The following is a 19640-nucleotide window of genomic DNA, read 5'->3' as shown; positions in this document are numbered from 1 at the left end:
TTTGTTAATATAACAGTTTTATTGAAATATAATTCGTACACCATACTATTGACCCACTTAAAGCCTATGCTTCAATGACTTTTAGCATCTTCACAGATTGAATGCAACCATCACCACCATCAATTTTAGGACATTTCATCACCCCCCAAAGAAACTCTGTACATGTTGTACTTATTTCTGATTTCCTCCCAACCCTCCAGCCCTGAGTCACCACTAACTTACTTTCTGTTTCTATAGATTCACCCATTCTACACGTTTCATATAAATGGTGCCATACAATATGTGGCCCTTTGTGACTGGTGTCTTTCACTTAGTATGTTCAGTGTTCATCCACGTTTATCATATATCAGTACTTTATTCCTTCCCACTGCCAAATAATGTTTCATTGTATGTATATATCACCCTTTTTTAAGTTTATGTATTCATTTTGAGACAGGGAGAGAAAAAGAGCACATGTTTGGGGGGGGAAGGATGGGGGGGAGAGAGAAAGAGAGAATCCCAAGCAGGCTCCGAGTTGCACAGACCCTGATCATGAGAACTGAGAAGATCATGACCTGACCCGAAATCCAGAGTCAGACGCTTAACTAACTAAGCCATCTAGGCACCCCATCTTTTTTTTTTTTTTAATCCATTCATCAGCTAACTGACATTTGGGTTATTTCCACTTTGGGCTATTCAGAATAATGCTGCTTGCTATAAACACATGTATGTGTTTGCTTTAGAAAATTTTTTTAATGTTTATTTATTTTTGAGAGACAGAGACAGAGCACGAGTGGGGGAGGGGCAGAGAGAAGGGAGACACAGAATCACAAGAGGCTCCAGGCCCTGAGTTGTCAGCCCAGAGCCCGACGCAAGGCTCGAACTCATGAATCATGAGATCATGACCTGAGCTGAAGTTGGGCACTTAACCAACTGAGCCACCCAGATGCCCCACATGTATACATGTTTGTGTATGCACATATTTTCATGTCTCTTAGGTACATAGGAGTGGAATTGCTGGGTCCTATGATACCTGTGTTTAACTTTTGGAGGAACTTCCCAGATTGATTTTTGCCCAAAGTAGCTAGGCTAATAAGGAAAAGCCTTTGTGTCAAATGTTTGGAAAATTATTTTAGCATCCCACTGAATTTTTCGTATTACACATATTACTGTCTTAAAGATGCTTTGAAAAAACAAGTATGTCTGGGGTCCTCTGGCTCAAATAAATGAAAAATGACACGTCAGATTCTTTTTAAAAGAATGCTAGCATTTTTAGCACCACTTTTTAAAAATTGTGGTGAGAGGCACATAACACATAATAAAACATGACACATAGTAAAAGTTGCCATCTCAACCATTTTTAAGTATACAGTTCAGTGACGTCAAGGACATCCACGGTGTTGTGCAACCATCACCACCAGCCCTCTCCAGAACTCTTTTCATCTAGTAAAACTGAAACTGTGTGCTCATTAAACAGTAACTGCCCATCCCCCCTCCCCCTGCCCCGGCAACCACCAGCATACCCTCTGTCCCTGTGAATCGCACTACGCTGGGGACCGCGTGCAATTGCAATCAAACAGCATTTCCCTGTTTGTAACTGGCTTATGTCACTGTATGTAATGTCCTCATGTTTCAACCAAGTTTTTAATATAAAAAGGGGTGAATAAAAGCCAAAAGGATCCCATAATCCCAGTAGCCCCAACAACACCTATCTGACATTAAAAGAAAGCATAAAAAGAACGTATTTGCACATTGAGAAGATGTGAACATAAAATCTCCGGAAAAATAAAATGCACAAGCTTTCCCAGCCCTTCTCTTCAAAGGTAACCACTGTCCATCTTGACTTGTGCCTCTAGCTTGGCTTACCACCAAATACGTAAGTGTGACTGTGCATTTACCTTTCCTTAGCTAAACTTTTTTTTTTTTTTCTAAAGATTGGCTTTCCAGGCCTTTTTTTCCCCTAAGTTTATTTGCTTATTTTGAGAGAGACAGAGAGAGAGCACAAGTGGAAGAGAAGCAGAGAGGGAGAGGGAGAGAGAGGATCCCAAGCAGGTTCCTCGTTGTCAGTGCAGAGGCCAATGCAGGGCTCGATCCCACAAACAGATCACAACCTGAGCCGAAACCAAGAGTCGGACATCTAACCACCTGAACCATCCAGGCACCCCCCCACCCCAAGCCTTTTCTTAGCTAGATAAAAGGAACATTATTATACACATATGCTATCCTTAATTTTTTTGCTTAATTTAAAGGGAAACTCTCCTTATCAGTCTACTGTGCTGATGAGAGTTTCCCTTTAAATAATATTCTTTTTAATAGTGGCATGGATTTCCATTATTGGGTAGCCATAGTGTGCTTATCAAATCATCGGGCTATTAGTAGTCTCCAGTTTTTCTCTGTTACAAAGTTATGCTGCAGTGAACACCCTTGTATTATATCTTGAATGGCTTTGGCCAATCTATTGATAAAGGCACACTCCTAGCCACATAACCGCTTGATCAAATGGCAGGTGCATTTAAAATTCTGAAAGACGTTGCCCATTTATATACCGGAAAGAGTGAAGGCTATTGTGAAGTTTATAAAGAGGATGGTTTTGGTTTGCCCAATAGAAAAAAGTGGTCGGCAGAGTTTCAGGGAAACAGGCAAGGGCAAAACCCAGTCTAGGGAATACAGGGCTGGCTGTATTTTGTTCCCAGGCACTCCAGGGCGCTGCTGCTTGCCTAACAAGATAGTGCCCTAATGACTCAGCATAGCACAGTGATTAAAAGTCACCCTTGTAAAATGACTGGACAGCTGGCATCGTCCCACCTGATTTTGGCTTTGTGCCCTTCTCCCACAAGTCCCCTCCCTTCCTGACCTCAGCTTTCCTGTCTCTCCTGCTGTAACTTGAGGGGGTGAAATGACAGGTCTCAGACCCCCTTGTGGTAAAGGGTGTGGGGAATTCAGCACTTCTCTTGCTCTAACTTCTGGGCGGCTCTGTGGAGACAGGCGTGCTGAGGGCTGGAGTTGCCCTAGGTGGCTGGGGGTGCCAGGTAGAGTGCCCCGTTCTGTGTCTGCCCCGACCCCTCAGGTGAATACTTCAGAGTTAACTCCCAGGCCTCTCCCCCTTGTGGGCTCTGGCCCAAAGATCAGGGAAAGGTGTTTTCCCTCCGCCCTGCCCCTGCCCCCAGGGCCCCAGAGCCCCTGAGCCACCCTCTCCCAGCCTCCTCTGACTCAAGCCTTCCCTCTCTCCCTCCTCTCTCTCCTCCCTGCTCTCAGGTGGCTGCTGAGATCTTGGTGAGTGTCCTGTTCTTCGCGGGGATTTTCATGGCTTCTCTGAGCGAAGGCTGAGTGACTGTGCCTCTGGAAGGGCCAAGCGGCCAGTCAGGCAGTGGTTGGGGCTGCCCCCAGGTTCTCTCTCCCCGCTTCAGGGCCTCTTAAGAACCCCACTGGGTAAAAAATGGGCCAGGCAAGTGTTTCCCACATTTCAGCCGCTCACCTGCCACATGATTTGTGCCACATGCCATCAGCCGTGGGTAGTTTTCTTTAAAGGGGCCCTTTTGAAATCTGAAATGAACTCTTAAAGGGAAATTTAATGTCAATATAAATGGAACTAGTGGCTGGCTGGAAGACTATTGTAGAAGCATGTATATGTGGTGTGTCAAAATACATGTGTCCGTTTACCGCACTTGGCTAAACACTGGCTAGGCTGTTTTCTTTGCACATGGACAGACCCACTTTCCCAGAGGGGCTTTCAGAAGGGCTTAAGGACAGAAGAACTCTGAGTCCCCGTGCCCGGTACCTATTTGCCCTCCCCTGGGTCCCAGTCTCGAGGTCCTGAGGCCAGAGTGGAAACGCCTGGTGCTAAGCCCCTCTGTGTCAATCCAGAGGGTTCCTGGGAACTGGCGGTGGGGAACGTGGAGGCTGACGAAGGAAGAAGGGGCCAATGTCAGACTCCTTAGGTAGTTGCCCTCAGCCTAGGCAAAGACATGAAAGTGAATAACCAAGGCCTTCCGGTGTCTTCCTTCCCAACTCCTTGCCCCCACCTGGTCTCTGCAGGAAATAGCAGACACACCCAGTGGAGACAAAACTTCCCTGGAGACACGTTTCATGACGATCCTGTGCACACGTAGCTATCAGCATCTCCGGAGAGGTGAGGTCTCAGTCCCTTCCCTTCCCAATGTAGCAGGAAGCTCCCCAGATCTGATGGGAGCCTCCCCGTTCTCTCTGACAAGAGGAGCCGGTTGCCCACTCCTTACCCCAGAATATTGTAGCTGGTGCCGAGTCGAGTCCTGGCTCTACCGCTAACATTCAGCCCCGGACCAACCCCCTTCACCTCCTTAGGGAAGCAGGTGGGATGCCTGAGATAAGGGATGGCAGGTGGCTTCCGCCTCCAAGGCCACTTCAGTAGATTCGTAGTGGCTGCCTAGAATATTGTGTTGAAGATTCGAAGGTTCAGTGTCATGAACCTTTGCTGATGTCTGCCGGGAACAAGGCAATGAGGGGCGCTAATGGCACAAGGACCGCCTGCACCTCTTTGAGCCCCAGGCTGTCACATGCACAGGGCACACCAGTACATGGTGGCCCTGACATTAGGTGCTCAATGAAGCGCCCTGTCCACTAAGACATTTTTCTTTTAACGTGCATTTGCCTGGCACTCAAGGTGCTCTAGCTTAGTGGCTAAATGAATGGACTTGGGAGCCAGATTGCCTCGATTTGAATCTCCCACTTACCAGCTGTGTGACCTTGGGCGAGGTAGTGAATATCTGTGCCTTAACTCCCTCATCTATAAGTTGGGATTTTACACGGTTACACAATTGTTGTCAGGATACGAAAAATATAATGCGTGAAAAGCCCTTTGGGCAATGCCTGGCACATAGTAACTTCCTCAGGGTCATCATGATGATTACTTACATTAATCTCTATCCCAACTTGACACAGGAGGAAAGGGGGGAAGGGGAATTACCCAAGGTCATTCAGTGAGCTCAGGGCAGAGCCTTTGCTAGGACCCAAGCTCCTTTTGCTACCCCAGCCTGGGTAGAACTGGTCTCAGGCTCTGGAGCCGTGTCTGACGTGACACAGATTTGGCTCTGAGCCCAAGGAGGCTCAGTGAGTCCTGCCCAGTGAGTGCACTTAGGCCTGGGCTGTGGCCATACCTGCTGCCCCTTCCCCCTTTCCTGGGGCATGGCCTGGGGGGGAGAGGAAGGGTGATCTCTCCCCTCCCTCTGAACTGAAGTTCACCCACCCTCTTCTCTTGGGGCCAGTCTTCCAGGAGTTTGTCAAGATGACCAACTACGACGTGGAGCACACCATCAAGAAGGAGATGTCAGGGGATGTCAGGGACGTGTTTGTGGCCATTGGTAACTAATGGGGACCAAAGGAAGGGGATGGACGTCCTGGGGAGGCTCTGGGGACACTGGGAACGTGGCCAGATTCCCTGGACAAGTGTGGCCGTGGCAACTTCCTAAGCTACTATTACTGGAAAATAACCCCTGCTGCTGCGGGGGTCCTGCCAGTGTGTGGTTGGTGGGGTAGCGTGAGGACTTGTTCCAGGCTGCAGGGCAGGATGACGGAACAGCTTTCCCTGGGGAGGTAATGGGGGGCGGGGGGAGGCATGGCAACATCGGGTAGGGGCATAGTGTCCTGCAAGACTAGGGTGTGCACGCTATACATGAGGAGTTGGGAAGGTTAGTGTACAATGCGATCTTTCCCATGGGTTCCTGAGCCAGTGCATGGCCACATCTTGGGTGACCATGCCCTTGGGGTACGCAACTCCAGCCCCTTGCCCCCTGCCCTCCTCCCAGAGATACCTTTATATCCAGAGTCGTTCTGGCTTTCTGGCACTAGGGTCTGATTCCCTCTCCCTGAGCTGCCTGAGACACCCTCGTGTGGGCTCTGGGGCCTTGAAATCCAGCAGCTGCTGAGGGCTGGAGACCCCCTGGGCCTTGAGAAAGGGCAGGGACCGGCAGAGTCAGGCAGACGTTATCTGGGGTGGTGACGGGTGGGGGGCAGGGGCTGCCAGTGAGGCTAGAGCGTGTAGGCTCTGGGGCAAGAGTCAGCCCCTGGGATTCACATGGTGCCTTCAGTTAGGCCAACAGACACCCATTCTCTGGCATAATATTCCTCCAAATCAGTAGTTCTCAAACAGTGGGCTGCACCAGAGTAGGGAGGCCAACCATTCTGATTTGCACTAAAACCCCAAATGTCCTGGGCAAAGTGGGTTACCTCCCTTCAGAGTGGCATTCTCAGCCCATCTGGGGAGGGCCGTGAGAATTTGCATTTCCACCAAGTTCCGAGATGCTGCTGCTGTAGCTGTCCAGGAACCATCCTTTGAGAACTGCCGCTCAAAATATTTCTTGAATCTGAGCCTGTAGGGTGGAGCCTAGAACCCAAGTTTTCAACAAGCTCTCCAGTGATTCTGATGCACTTAGAAGTCGGAGTCCCCGTGCCTTGGGCTTCTGAGGGTTTCTTCCCTTTGTGTCCTCCGCTCACCTTGGTTAGCTGCAGGCACCTCAGCAGGATTGAGCTGCACCCCAGTGAGAGCCAGGTCTAGGATGAGCGGGAGGAGGGGCTTCGGGAAGGGGGAGGGAAGGTGTCAGGCCCTGAGGACAAGCCCAGGGTTGGCAATGCCCTGCAGGCCCAGGCTGGGGGGAGAGGAGGTGGGCGGATACAGCCGGGGCCCTTAGTCTGGGCACGCCACCTCTGACCAAGTTTCCTGCATCTCTCTCCTCTTCCTACCAGTTCAAAGTGTCAAGAACAAGCCTCTCTTCTTTGCCGACAAACTGTACAAATCCATGAAGGTAAACTTGCATGTTTGTTCCTTTCCCTTCCTGCCCTTGTACTCACCCGCAAACATGGGTGTGTGCAGTTCCCCGGGTCAGGACTCATGGCAACTGTGTCCACCCACTTGGTATTTACCAGCATCTGCCTCATGTCTGGCTCCACGATAGTAGCTTTCAAGTAGGGGTGATTTTTGTCCCCAGGGGAACATTTGGCAATGTTCAGACGCAACCTGGGGAGTGTTGCTGTCCTCTGATGGGATGGGAGCGGGGACGCCGCTCAGTAGCCTGTAATGCACAGGACAGATCCCGCAACGGAGAATGACACGGCCCCAAAGGCCAAGGTTGAGAAACTTGCTCTGGGGACACAGGGCTGAGTGGGGCTCAATCTCTGCCCTCTTAGAACTCACCTTCCAGTAGGTGACACAGTGTCACCTCCTATGACGAAGGATCACAAAAGTAGCAAGTGCTGGGCTCTGGGACTAGCTCCGGCTTCCCGAAAACCCCGGCCACTCTGGCTACCTTCTCAGCCCAGTAAATGGACTGCCCTTGGCTGCTCACAGAGCCTGGGCACACTGTGGGAATGAGCCTGAGACCCCTCTCGGCCTACAGTCCCCAAACATCATGGCCATTTATTGAGCGCTCACCACATCCAGCTTTGACCCCCAAGTTGGTGTTCCTGAGCTGCGTGGGGGCAGAAGTGGGCTGTGGCTGCCCACACATCCCATGTCATGTGCCTGCTGCACGGGCCCCCTGTTAATTTCCCAGGGCTCCTTTATCAAATCACCACAAATCGACAACAGAGATTTTATTTTTTTGTGGTTCAAGAGGCCAGCAGTGAAAAATGAGGGTGTTAGGTTCCTTCTAGATGCTCTGAGGGGAAAACTCTCCCATGCATCTCTCCTAGCGCCTGGTGGTTGCCAGGAATCCTCGTGTTTCCTGGCTTCTGGATGCCTCCGTCAGACTCTGCCTTATCTTCACATGGCCTTCTCTGTGTGTATGTCCATGTGTCCTCTCTTACAAGGACTCGAGCTGTTGGATCTAGGGCCCGCCCTAATCCAATATGACCTCAACTCATTATATGTGCAAAGACCCTATTTCCAAATTAGGTCACATTGTGAGATTCCAGGTGGATCTGAATTTGGGGGGCATACTATTCAGTTCATACAGGTTGGTTTTGCCTGTCTGGCCAGTCCCAGGCACAAGGGAAGCAGGGTCAGGACTACTTGTGGAAGACAGAGGCAGGATACCCCACCCTGGTTTGGAGGGAAAAGAGAGACAGGCAGACAGACACCCATGAGCTCTTGTCTGACCTGACCCTATTTCTTCTCCTGCCCTGTGTCTCCTTCTCACCTGGCTCCACCAGGGTGCTGGCACAGATGAGAAGACCCTCACCAGGATCATGATCTCCCGGAGTGAGATCGACCTGCTCAACATCCGGCGGGAGTTCATCGAGAAATACGACAAGTCTCTCCACCAAGCGATTGAAGTAAGGGGGAGGGGTTAGAGGTCAGTGGGGCAGGGGGCGTGAGTGTCAGATCCCTGACCATGAGATTACAAGTCCTTTCTCTTCCCATAGTCTTTTCTCAAGGAGTTCTCAGTCAGGACATTGATAAATGAAAGACCTACTTCATTGTGTATACCAAAATAAATTCCAGATGGCTCGAAGGTTTATAAGGAAGATTTCCAGATAAAACAGCCTATTTTGTTTTTTGAAGATGACTTTATTGAAATATTATTTATAGACCATAAAGTGCACCTGTTTTAAATGTTTATTTATTTTTGAGAGAGAGAGAGAGAGAGAGATCGTGAGCAGGGGAGACATAGAGAGCGGGACAGAGGATCCAAAGCAGGCTCTGTGCCGGCAGCAGAAAGCCCACTGCGGGGCTCCAACTCACAGACTGTAAGATTGTGACCTGAGCCAAAGTTAGACTCTCAACCAATGGAGCCACCTAGGTGACCCAATATTTTTTTTAGCAAACTTAATGAGTTGTGCACCATTGCCACAATCCAGTTTTAGAACATTTCCATCACCCCACTAAGATCCCTTGTACCTCCTTACTTATTCCCACCCCTGCCCGCCAAGCGACTTTGTGTCTCTATAGATTTGCCTTTCTGGCTATTTCATAGAAATAGAACCATGTGATGTGAGATCTTTTGTATCTGACCTCTTTCACTTACAGAGCCCATTTTTTTGGCTTCGAGGTTGGCCAAGATCTTAAAGTTTGATACTGGGCTTGGCCGACAAGACTGGGAAATGTTATAGCAGCTTCACACAGACTTGGTGGGGAGGATGTACATTGTTAGCACATCTTTAAAGAGTAGTCTGGCAGTTTTCAAAATGTTAAATGCGTACACTTTGGACTTGCTGCTTCTGTATGTGGGAATTGATCCTATAGACCTAGCTACACATGTTCCCAAAGATGTGTAAGAGAATATTTATGTAGCAAAATATTGGAAGTCCTCTGTACAGAGCTGGTTAAAGAAAGTATGGTACACCTATACGATAGAACACGATACAACCATGAAAAAGCTTGAGGAGGCTCTATCTGCTGATTTCGGATCTCCTCTAAGCCAAAAAAAGTATGCCCAGAATAGTGTGAGTGCTATGTGTACATTTGTGTAGAAAAGGGACATTCTACACATATACATATTAGTATATGCTCAGATTGTTGCTGGGAACCCGCACAAGACAACGGTAATCGTAGCTCTCTCTTGATTTGGGGAAAGAGAAGTCAGGAATGGGAGATTTTTATTGTATCATCTTTCCTTTGACTTACATCGTTATTTATAATGATGATTTTTTAAAATGATGATGATTTGATATAATGATGAGTTTACCAAAAAAAGAGGAAAAAAAACATATATCATAAAAATAAAAATGACAGGAGCCACTCTAAAAAGAGGGAGAGTCTGGCCTCCCACAGTTCTGCTGGAGGCCAGATATTATGTGTCAAAAACACAATGACATTCACATAAATTCCTGCAAGGGCCTGGTACTCAGTAAGTGCTCCACAGTGTCTGTTCAAATAAGGAATCTCATTTGCGCATGTGTTAATGGCTGTGGGAGGAGGAAGGGAAGAACAGAGGGCAGGAACACTTCACAGAAGAAGGGGCATCAGGGGCCAGGCAGGATTTGGGAGTGGTGCAGAGGGCATGTTGGACACAGGAGTGGTAGGCATTAAAGTAGGAAGATGAACCTAGATGCTCCCAGAAGTGGGGGAGGGGGGTGAAGCCACCAAGCTTCATGGGGGTCAGACCACAAAAGGCCTTGAGGCCAGGCTGAGAGCTTGGACATTTTCCTGAGGGTAGTGGGGAGCCACAGAAGGGACATGGTCACATTTGTGTGTTTGGGAGACATTAGGCTGACAACAGCTGGGAGGAAGGGGCATTGAGGCCATCAGGATTGTTTTAACTCATTGCTCTTCCTCTGCTCCTGCCAGGGTGACACCTCTGGAGACTTCCTGAAGGCCCTGCTGGCTATCTGTGGAGGCGAGGACTAGGGCGACCAGCTTTGGCTGGCACCTGTGCCGAGAAATGGTCAGCAGCACCAGCCGCCATGACCGAGCCTAACTGCTCCAGCTCCAGAGACTAAGGAAGGGACAGGGGTGGGGGGAGGGGGGAGGGGGTGGGCTTTTGTCTTCAGCTGGGGTTTAGGAAAGGCTCCCACTCCCACAGGCCACTAAAGGCCCAGCACGGTCACTTCTGCTCACATGTGAGCAACTGAAGAGCCGTAGCCACAAATCCCGTCCACCTCCACTCCCCATCGTCCTCTTCAGCCCTTCCCAGCTTCCATCCCTTACGGCAGCCCTTGCCCTGCTTTGGGCTTTGTCAAATCCAAAAACATACTGAGCCTCTGTGAAATGAGTGAAGCGTGTGCTTTGAATGGCAGCGTGTGGTGGCAGGTGCTGATTAAGTGTCCTGGGGGAGAGAAGGGTCGGGTCAATGCCTTCCAGCCAATTGCCAGTCCCCCCACTGTTTCACCACTTGCCCCCATCCAGAGAGATGGAACCAGGAGTCTAGCTACCTGGGTTCAAATTTGCATCTGCCATGTGTATGTGTTCTAGCTTCAGGCCAACCTCTGTCCCTGCCTGAGTCTCTACTCTCTTATCTACAAAGTAGGAGAGTTGGATGAAAGGATGTTGGCTTTCTCTAACATTGACAGTGTAAGATGTGCCCCCAAGTCATTCCCTTTCCACTTTCCTCTCTAACTAGAAACACACATACAGACACATAAACATATTTCCCACGGGGTCTGTGTTTTTGACCTAGACCTGCCGCTGGATTGTCCTCATGACAGCCTGAGGTATTCACCCACCCAGGAGTAAGTTCTACCCTCATGCTCTTGACTGGGAATCCGAGTGAGAGTCTGAGCTAACATCTAGCCTGGAAAGGCTGCCTCAGTCCCCTCCAGGTCTCAGATACTCCCTCCTCCCTCTGCTGCCTGGACGTGTCTCTGTGCATTCTTCATTCATTACAACCAAACCAAAACTTCCTCTTTTGAGCTCTTCAAGGGCACCAGATGTGATCGTGATCTGGGGAGGCCCGTGGAAAGTTTCTACTTTGTGAAGATCACTGATAAGCAGCAGCTTCTCCGTCTCCCTTCCATCGGATGTGTTTCTGCTCTGAGACTTGGGTCTGAAGTTGTCTGGTGACGGTGACAGAGGTGCGAGGGCGCCTGCTGACTGGGGGGCCCTGCTCCCTATCCTGACTGACCTGACCTACTTTGACAAATCAAGTGTGTCTGCTATAGTAGCTGTGCAGGGGGCACGGGGTTTGGGAAACTTGAGTGACCTTGGGCCCACCACTGCCCTTACTGGGTCTCAGTTTCTACATTTGTACAGTGAGGGGTTGGATCCAACAATTTTTTTTTAAATTTTTTTAAATGTTTATTTGTTTTTGAGAGAGAGACAGAGCGTGAGCAGGGGAGGGGCAGATAGAGAGGGAGACACAGAATACAAAGCAGGCTCCCGGCTCTGAGCTGTCAGCACAGAGCCCAACTTGGGGCTCGAACCCACAAACCATGAGATCATGACCTGAGCCAAAGTCGGACGCTTAACTGACTCAGCCACCGAGGCGCCCCTGGACCCAGTGGTTTTAAAGAGTCCTATCTTCATCTCTGCCATAATGAGGCTGAAAGCAAGATGGTTTATCTTGTTCTGTCCTCCACCAGGCTGGGAACCCACATCCCAGGAGAGTCAGCTGAGAGCTTTTTTGGGTATTTACCCAACTTACTGCAACTATTATCAAAAGACAAATTAACAAAGCTGCCACGTTAAAAGCTGTGGAGTCAGGCCCTTGCCGCTAACTGACTGTGAGCATGGCATTTCTGAGCCTCAGTTTCCTCATCTAGAGAACAGGGCGTCCAGTTCCACCCATCTCTTAGCCTTTGAGATGGAAATGAGGTAATTCAGGGAAGTACTCGGCAGGGGCCTGCCTTGCCCGGAGTCAGCTGTCGGCCACCACCTGCCCAGAGCCAGGCCCCGTTGTAGGAGGCTGATAAGTGGATCCCAAGATGTTTTCTGATTCTGCTATCAAGTCAACTGCAGATCACAGAGGCACCCAAAAACAAACATGAAAGCACCTTAAAAACATGTGCCGAGGGAAGAACAGTTCTGGGAGTGGCAAGGAACGAGTGATGGAATCGGAGGGAATAGAAGGGGGAGGCCCCCTGAGGCCAAGGGGAACACACAAGCAGAGAGGCCAGGAATGTCTTGAATTCCCAGAAACCAGGAATGAGGATAGCTGAAACTGATCACTCGCAATGTACAAGCCTGTTGTAGTTCCTCAAGGTGCAATTTTCACTTGCTTTTCAGTTAAGGTGGGTTGCATTCTGGGATTGGTCTCTAGTAGGAGGGAGACCCTTAGGGCTTGTGGGATGAGGCAGACGGCATTAGAAATGGGAGTGTGCACCCAACTATGGGGGAATGTCAGGATTTTATCTTACACCACAGGGGAGCCTTTGGAGGTTCTTAGAGGGAAGGTATGCATCTAGCCACACACTTGAGAAAAACCAACCGTGTGAGGGAAGGGTAGCCAGTTGGAAGGCTAAAGCAACAATCCCACTTAAGACTCAGGTGCCTGCAGAGCAAATCACATTTTTTTTCCCTTGGAGCTGTGGCAGAGGAGGCAGCAGCCACTATTCAGAATCCCTGCACTTCATTCATTCATTCATTCATTCATTCATTCACTCTTGCAGCTTACACTTCTGGAATGCCTCCTGTATGCCATGCCATATGTGGTGGATACTAAAGATATCAAAACTTAAGACTGTTGCCTCCTAATCCTTGAGAGTGGACATTTGAGTGTCCCTGTCACCCAGCTTACTCCAAAACACGCTGTTAAATGACACCGGAGATTGCTTCTGTGGCCAAAGTTCAATGGAGAGAAGTGGCGGGGGACTAAATTAAAACTAAAAGGAAAGAGAAAGCAGAAACCCAAACCACTGCTGTCTCAAAATGGGAGAAAAGGAGGATGGTGGTGATGTTCTAAGTGTGGAAGGGGCCCTCGGAAAGTCTCACCTCCCTCTCCCTCTCACAGACAACTGTCCCAAGGGCACTTAGCGTTTCTGCGGCAGGCAGAACTGGAACCCTGCAGTCCTGCCCCATCTGGTGCTCTTGGACCCCCGCCCGTGTCTTCTCCCACTGTCTTCCTTCTTCCCCCTTCTGCCACGGGGCTTCTCTCAGCCTCTCCCCAGCTCCGCCCCTTGCTCTTCGCCCAGCCTCCTGCCTCCAGCCCTGCATTTTCCGTTCAGAGTGAACCCTTCTCAGAAGCTCCAGACTGGGAAGCTCCAACCTCGCTCTTTGGGGCCACAGGGAAACATCTGAAGTGACTGGCCGGGAGGCAGTTGCCCTTCTAACCCGAGCAGAGAGCCGCTATTTGAGAACTGCCACGGCCACATTTCCAGCTGTTGGACAGCGGTGTGGGAACTGCTGGCTATCTGGAACCCCCTGATGTTTACTGTGCCCCAGCTTTGCTGAGAATAATGGGTAATCCCACGGGAGGAGGGCAAGGGTGATCACCCTTATTCTAATGAGCAAACCAAGGGTCCAAGCGGTCAAACAAACTGCCTGAAGGTACAGGACACGTGGATTGAGCTGGAAATGGTCTTGCAGCTCATCCAAACCAATGCTCTTGTTTCAGGAGTTCAAAAATCAAGACCCAGTGACCATGGTCTTACTAAAGGCTAGATCTGGGGTTAGCACCTGGGTCTCCTGATTCCTGCTCTGCTCACTACTCACAGGTCTTCCTCCTCTTGGTTACGGAAGCCAGGCTGAGCTGAGAATGGGAGGGAGAAGTGTCAAGTTGCCCAACCCGAATTTCAGAACCCAAAAGCAGCACATCGGTGTTCTAACAGGCCTCTTAGACCTCAGGTTTCCCCAGGCAGACTTCCTCACTTTACAGTTGGGTTAGGCAAGCAGGAAATTCTAGTTCTTAACTGAGCCCTCAACTCAGAGGTTAACCTATGGAGGCAGGCAGGCTGGCTGGATCGAATCCCAGTCAGCCACTTAGAAGTAGATAAGTCACTTGGCCTCCCTATGCCTTGGTTTCCTCATCTGTAAAATGGGAATGACAAAGGTTGCTATTTCACAAGGTTGTTGTGAATCAAAGAAGCCAATGCATGCACATCTCTGAGCACACTATCTGGGACATAATAAGAACTCAATAAATATCAGCTCTTTGGTATTAATAAGTAGGCTAGGTTCCATTTCATAAAGGAGAAGAACCCAGAAGGGGAGTCTAGGCTAAAGTGTGGACCTTACCCTCCAGCCAGCCCCAAAGGTGCAAGGGACAGGAGTAGAGATGTCCTTTAGAAAGACATCTCTGTGGCCAGTGTGAAGAAGGAAACGGGCTGGGAGACCATTGGACTGGCTTGCAGTGTTCCTCCAATATAGAAGGATGAGGACAGGAGCCAGGGCAGGAAAGCAGACATGGAGAAAAGAGCCTTAAGAAAAACATGGTGGTGTGAGAAACCAAGGAAACTGCCCAATCTGCCATGGGGGATTAGAGAGGGAGGGAGATACAAAGCCAGAGGTAATGTCATTACCCGGGAACCCAGAGGCAGCAGGTGCTTTTAAAAGCAGCATGTGAGGCCGGAGACCTCCAGTGCAGGCCATCTCACTGCCCACCTCTCAGGTGAGAACTGGAGAAGCCATACGGGAGCTGTCTGGCAATGGCCCCTTCCCCTGGGCCAGCTGTTGTAGCAGTTTGCAGAACATGCATTTCCTTCTGTGGGACGGTCTCACTCCTCCCTCTCAGCTACCCCCATCTGCCTAGTGTGCTGCCAGCTGCAGCCAGAACCACCTAGTGGCTACCTCATTGGGATGGCCTTGGACCTTGACCTGGAGATAGCCATGGGCGGGGCTGGGAGGGCCTGATAGGTGAGCAGGGAGGGTGGGGAATGGATCTAGAGATCCCAAGTCTGTGCTGGGCTAGTGATTTCTGTTCTCCCACACGGCTGGTGTCCACTCAAAGCCCCCAAATCCCATTTATCACACACACAGAATTCCACATCACTGCCAGTCATACCCATCGGGACACACCATGTATATCCCAGAATCAGAAGCACACTGCTGGTAACACACACACACAGAAATGCACACTGTGGACCACACGGGAAAATAAAATGATTAGGCCCACAAATACGCCGCTCAGAAATACAGATACTGTTGTCCATATGCGTACTACACGAAACTCCTCACACAAGTACCTAGACTCGCCTTTCACACGCGCTCACCAGAGCACATATGCACTCATACTTTCCTTGGCACACAGCCTTAGTGTGTGGCACACAACTCCAGGAATCACTGACCTGCCTGCTCTCGGGTATGTTCTTCGACAGCAGAACAAACAACCAGGCTCTGTGGAGAGCAGACTTTGCGCCCAAATGCTCTGGACTTGAGCTCTGCTCCTGTTTGCAGCCCTGCTCTGGGGGAGGCAAGACCAGCTCCTTGGAGAACCAGGCAGTAAGCGGGATCCGCCTTTGAGAGGAACGAAATCCCCAGGGAAGTCTTTGTGGTGTAGTGAGGCTCAACTGAGTGAAATGTAAAGAGGCAGGAGGGAGAGATTTGCTGTCAACAGCCCCCATCCCACTCGGTCCACTTTTCAAGGAGTGTTCTAGAAGCTGGCGGTGAAAGGGTTAACAGTGGCACTGCTGCACACCCCACCTTCGGGCTTTGGAAAACCTGAGTGCAGGGATTTGCCCAAGCGGAGTCAGGGTCCCTACGTCCCCGCTTGCCTTTTAGCTGTCCCCAGGACAAAAGTCCCCAGGTGAGTGAGATGGAAACCCAAAATGAAACTTTGCTAGGCTTCTCCCACTCGAGCTTTGACACTGTCACTCTGGTCAGCGGCAACAGCAGCGGCTCCAACTCCACCCTCGGCATTGCTCTCCAAGGCCTGGTGTCCCCTTGGGGGTGCACTGCGTTCTCTGGGGCAGACCTGCCTTCCCCTCACTGGGCCTCAGCGCCCCCCCCCGCCCCCGCCACACCTCCCACTTTCCTACCTAGGTGGCTGTGTTCTGGGGACAAGATGAGACGCAGCACAGGAGGAGCCTAGCACAGTGCTGTCTCTCCCTTTGCCCCTCTCCCGTTCTGGGGTCCAGGTTAATTGGAGTGCATCATTTGCATAGACATGAGACCTCACCCCGGGGAAATTCCCCCTGGTGACCAGGCTTCCTTTCTGAGGTCAGGCCACATCATCAGACTCAGCTCCTTCCTCTCCAGCTCGCCCCAGCCTCTTACTGGCTTTGGCCCCTGGTATCTGGCAGGTGGAGATCCAAGTTCCCAGATTGAGTCCTATCTTGTGATCAGGGATGCTGTCCAAGAGAATGTGAGGGTGGAGGGTGGGCTAGGGGCCTGGAGCAAAATCAGAAGTGGTCGTGACCCATGCTCAAGGGCTAGAGGAAAGGCAGCAGGCAGGAGGTGGTTGAGAAGCCTAGTAATGCCAGCTTGTCAGGAACTCCCAGCCTGGCCTTGGGCATAGGCCTTTCCCTCCCCGAGCCTTAGTTTCCCCTTCTGTCCAGCCAGGGGAGTGGCCAAGATAATCTGTAAGCTTTGTTCCAGATCAAATGAGCTAAGAAGCCACTTCCTTTAGCAGCACAGTCTTGCAACATTCGTCCTTGGATCTTCTTCCTTTGACAAGAACCTTGCAACATACTGCCCTATATCTGTTTTTCTTTCCTTTCCTTGGAAAGCACAATTTTGCAAAATGCATTCCTGAATCCCACTTTCCAGATGCCGACAGAATCAACATGTACCTCCTCTCCTCGGAGCGACTTGGTTTAAGGTTTAATTTTTCCTTTCACATCCACTATGTAGAATGCCGTGTGACCACAAAAAGTGGAACAGAGCTCCCTTTTCTCCAGATTCTAAGATCAGTTGTCCTCTTGGTCTCTGACACTGGTACTGAGAAGGCACTTTCCCTGGAACAAAAAGGGGGAACAATGAGGTCCTGGGACAACCTGCATCAGAACCAACTCTTAGAAAGGCAGCTTTGAGAGAGGGAGTCACAACTTTGAATCACCTGGGGAGCTTTTAAATACCAGTCCCAGGCCACCCCCCCACCCAAGATTCTGATATAATTAGTCTGGAGTAGGGCCTGGGCATCTGTGTTTTTTTAATGCATTTAAAATTTTTTATTTTAGAGAGAGTGCAAGCAGGGGAGAGGGGCAGAGGGAGCAAATCTCAAGCAGGCTCCATACCCAGCACAGAGCCTGACTAGGGGCTCGATCCCAAGACCCTGGGATCATGACCTGAGCTGAAATCAAGAGTCAGACACTCAACTGACTGAGCGACCCAGGTGCCCCGAGCATCTGTATTTTTACAAAGCTCTTCAGGTGATTCTAATGTCCAGCCAGGATCAAGAGCCACTGATCTAAGGCCCTACCCAAGACCAAATCTGGCAGATGCTAAAGTTGATGAACCCCTGACCTATGATATTCTTTATGAAATTATCCTATCTATTTATTTAGTTTTAATTTTTTGAGGGAGAGACAGAGCGTGAGCAAGGGAGGGGCAGAGAGAGGGTGAGACAAAATCCGAAGCAGGCCCCAGGCTCTGAGCTGTCAGCACAGAGCCCGACACTGGGCTCAAACCCAAGAACGCGAGATCATGACCTGAGCTGAAGTTGGACGCTCAACCAGACTGAGCCACCCAGGTGCCCCTGAAATTATCTTAATGGGCATTTCTTCTATGCACACAGGTATTCCCAGGATTATGCATGGACAAAAAGAATTGACTCCCTTTCACAGATGAGGAAGATAAAGGACAGAGAGAGGAAATTGCTGCTCAGGTCATACAAGGTTAGTAGTGGTCCTGGCACCTAGTGGAAGCTTATAGACTCAAAGTATTCTGGGGGGCACCTGGGTGGCTCAGTCAGTTAAGTGTCCGAATCTTGATTTCAGCTCAGGTCATGATCTCACGGTTTCTGAGTGCAAGCCCCACATCAGGTTCCACACTGACAGTATGGAGCCTGCTTAGGATTCTCTCTCTCACCCTCTCTGTCTCTGCCCCTCCCATGTTCGCTCTCTCTTGCTCTCTCTCAAAAATAAGTAAAAAACAAAACCAAAACAAGAAAAAAACTTTTAAAAATTTACTAAAAATTTTTTTTTTTCCAAAAGTCACGCATTTGTTACATGGGTGACCCAGAGAAGTACTAGCAGGCTAGTCCCACTGGTCTGTGACAGTGAGTTCTTGGCTGCCTTTCTATGAGCAGATAATTCTTACTTTGGAGTTAGAAGACCCAGTTAGGGATCTTCGACCTTTCAAACTACTAAGTACTGAGATAACCCCTGGGAGCTTACTAAAAATGCTGCCACTAGGGCCCTGTCCCCCAGAGAATATGATTTCTTAGGTCTGTGGTGGGACCCAGAGGTCGGCCCAGAGTCCTGCTAGGTCCCAATGGTACAAGGATTTCCCATCCTTGAGGAGCATTCAACAGACTTGGTCAATCAGGAAACCCGAGGAGTCAAATTTAGCATTTGCTAAATAAACATCGACTGACTATTGTGAGACTAGCCCAGTGCTGTTCCCACAACATCAATAAGACCAGAGACGTCAGGGTTAGAGAGGTGGGATTGGGTGATTAGGTATCAAAGGAGAGGGGCCTGTGCATATGCAAATTTCACCCATCTTTTGAGGTCTGGCACAGGCCTTGTCCCCTTCAGGTGACCTCTGCAGATATGACCTGAGTTTGAACTCCAGCTGTGCCATGTGTTAGCTGTTGGCTTAAACCACTATGAAGCTGAGTTTCCTCATCCAAAACACAGTGGTACCAATCTCACAGGGTTCTGATGAGGAATGCATGAAAACAGTCTACTTAAGAGCCTTTAGCATCAGGTCAGGTACATGTTCATCTTAAATATTAGCTATTGGTGTTATTATTTCCTGATCGTCTTGGCCAGCCCTGATTTCTCCTTTCTCTGAACTTTTGGACTTCCTTACGGTGTCAAAATGGAAGGTCCCTTAGTGATCATCTTGTCTGATTCCTTCACAGTCTAGAAGGGGAAGCTGAGTATCAGAGAAGGGAAGGGACTTGCCCAGAGCCACACAGCAGAGCCAGGACTCAAACTTAGCTCCGCTAATGCCCAGTCCAAGGGCCTCTTCTTTCTTGATGTTCTTCCCGTGGCCTGAACAAAGAAGGCAATTTCAGAAAATCCATGGCTGGACAAAGAAGAGGTGAGAGAGAAGACAGGGGAAGTTAAGTGTGTTCAGCATTCCAGTAAGGAGAGCCCAGAGCTAATCTTCCCCCAGGATGTGCAAGCCGTGTTCCTAACTGAAGATTCTAGTTCCTATGGGCCTACCTCCTTGAGCCTCCTTAGCCCTTCAAGGTCCTGCCACCATTTATGACGCCATGAGCAGGAACCGGTCCAAGCAAGGCTTTGTGAACTCATAGAGGATCTATGACTAT

At 49.8% G+C, this 19640-nt stretch overlaps 1 protein-coding gene across 2 annotated transcripts in view; it reads left to right on the top strand.

The window, feature by feature from the left end:
- ANXA6 (annexin A6) overlaps positions 1-13002 on the top strand; it is a 51678-nt gene extending 38676 nt beyond the window's left edge. The window contains exons 21-26 of one of the 2 annotated variants that reach the window (XM_078445977.2): positions 3235-3252; positions 4015-4108; positions 5220-5315; positions 6697-6755; positions 8101-8223; positions 10178-13002. In XM_078445977.2, coding sequence (XP_078302103.2) covers positions 3235-3252; positions 4015-4108; positions 5220-5315; positions 6697-6755; positions 8101-8223; positions 10178-10237 — 450 coding nt within the window. In that variant the 3' untranslated portion in view covers positions 10238-13002. The remainder of the gene's footprint in view (positions 1-3234; positions 3253-4014; positions 4109-5219; positions 5316-6696; positions 6756-8100; positions 8224-10177) is intronic. The other variant, XM_078445979.2, reaches the window with a different exon arrangement.
- The last annotated feature ends 6638 nt before the right edge of the window (positions 13003-19640 follow it).

This window comes from Panthera onca, chromosome A1 (genome assembly GCF_046562875.1).
Source record: "Panthera onca isolate mPanOnc1 chromosome A1, mPanOnc1 haplotype 2, whole genome shotgun sequence".
Taxonomy (NCBI): domain Eukaryota; kingdom Metazoa; phylum Chordata; class Mammalia; order Carnivora; family Felidae; genus Panthera; species Panthera onca.
This window is presented reverse-complemented; position numbering and strand designations above follow the sequence as displayed.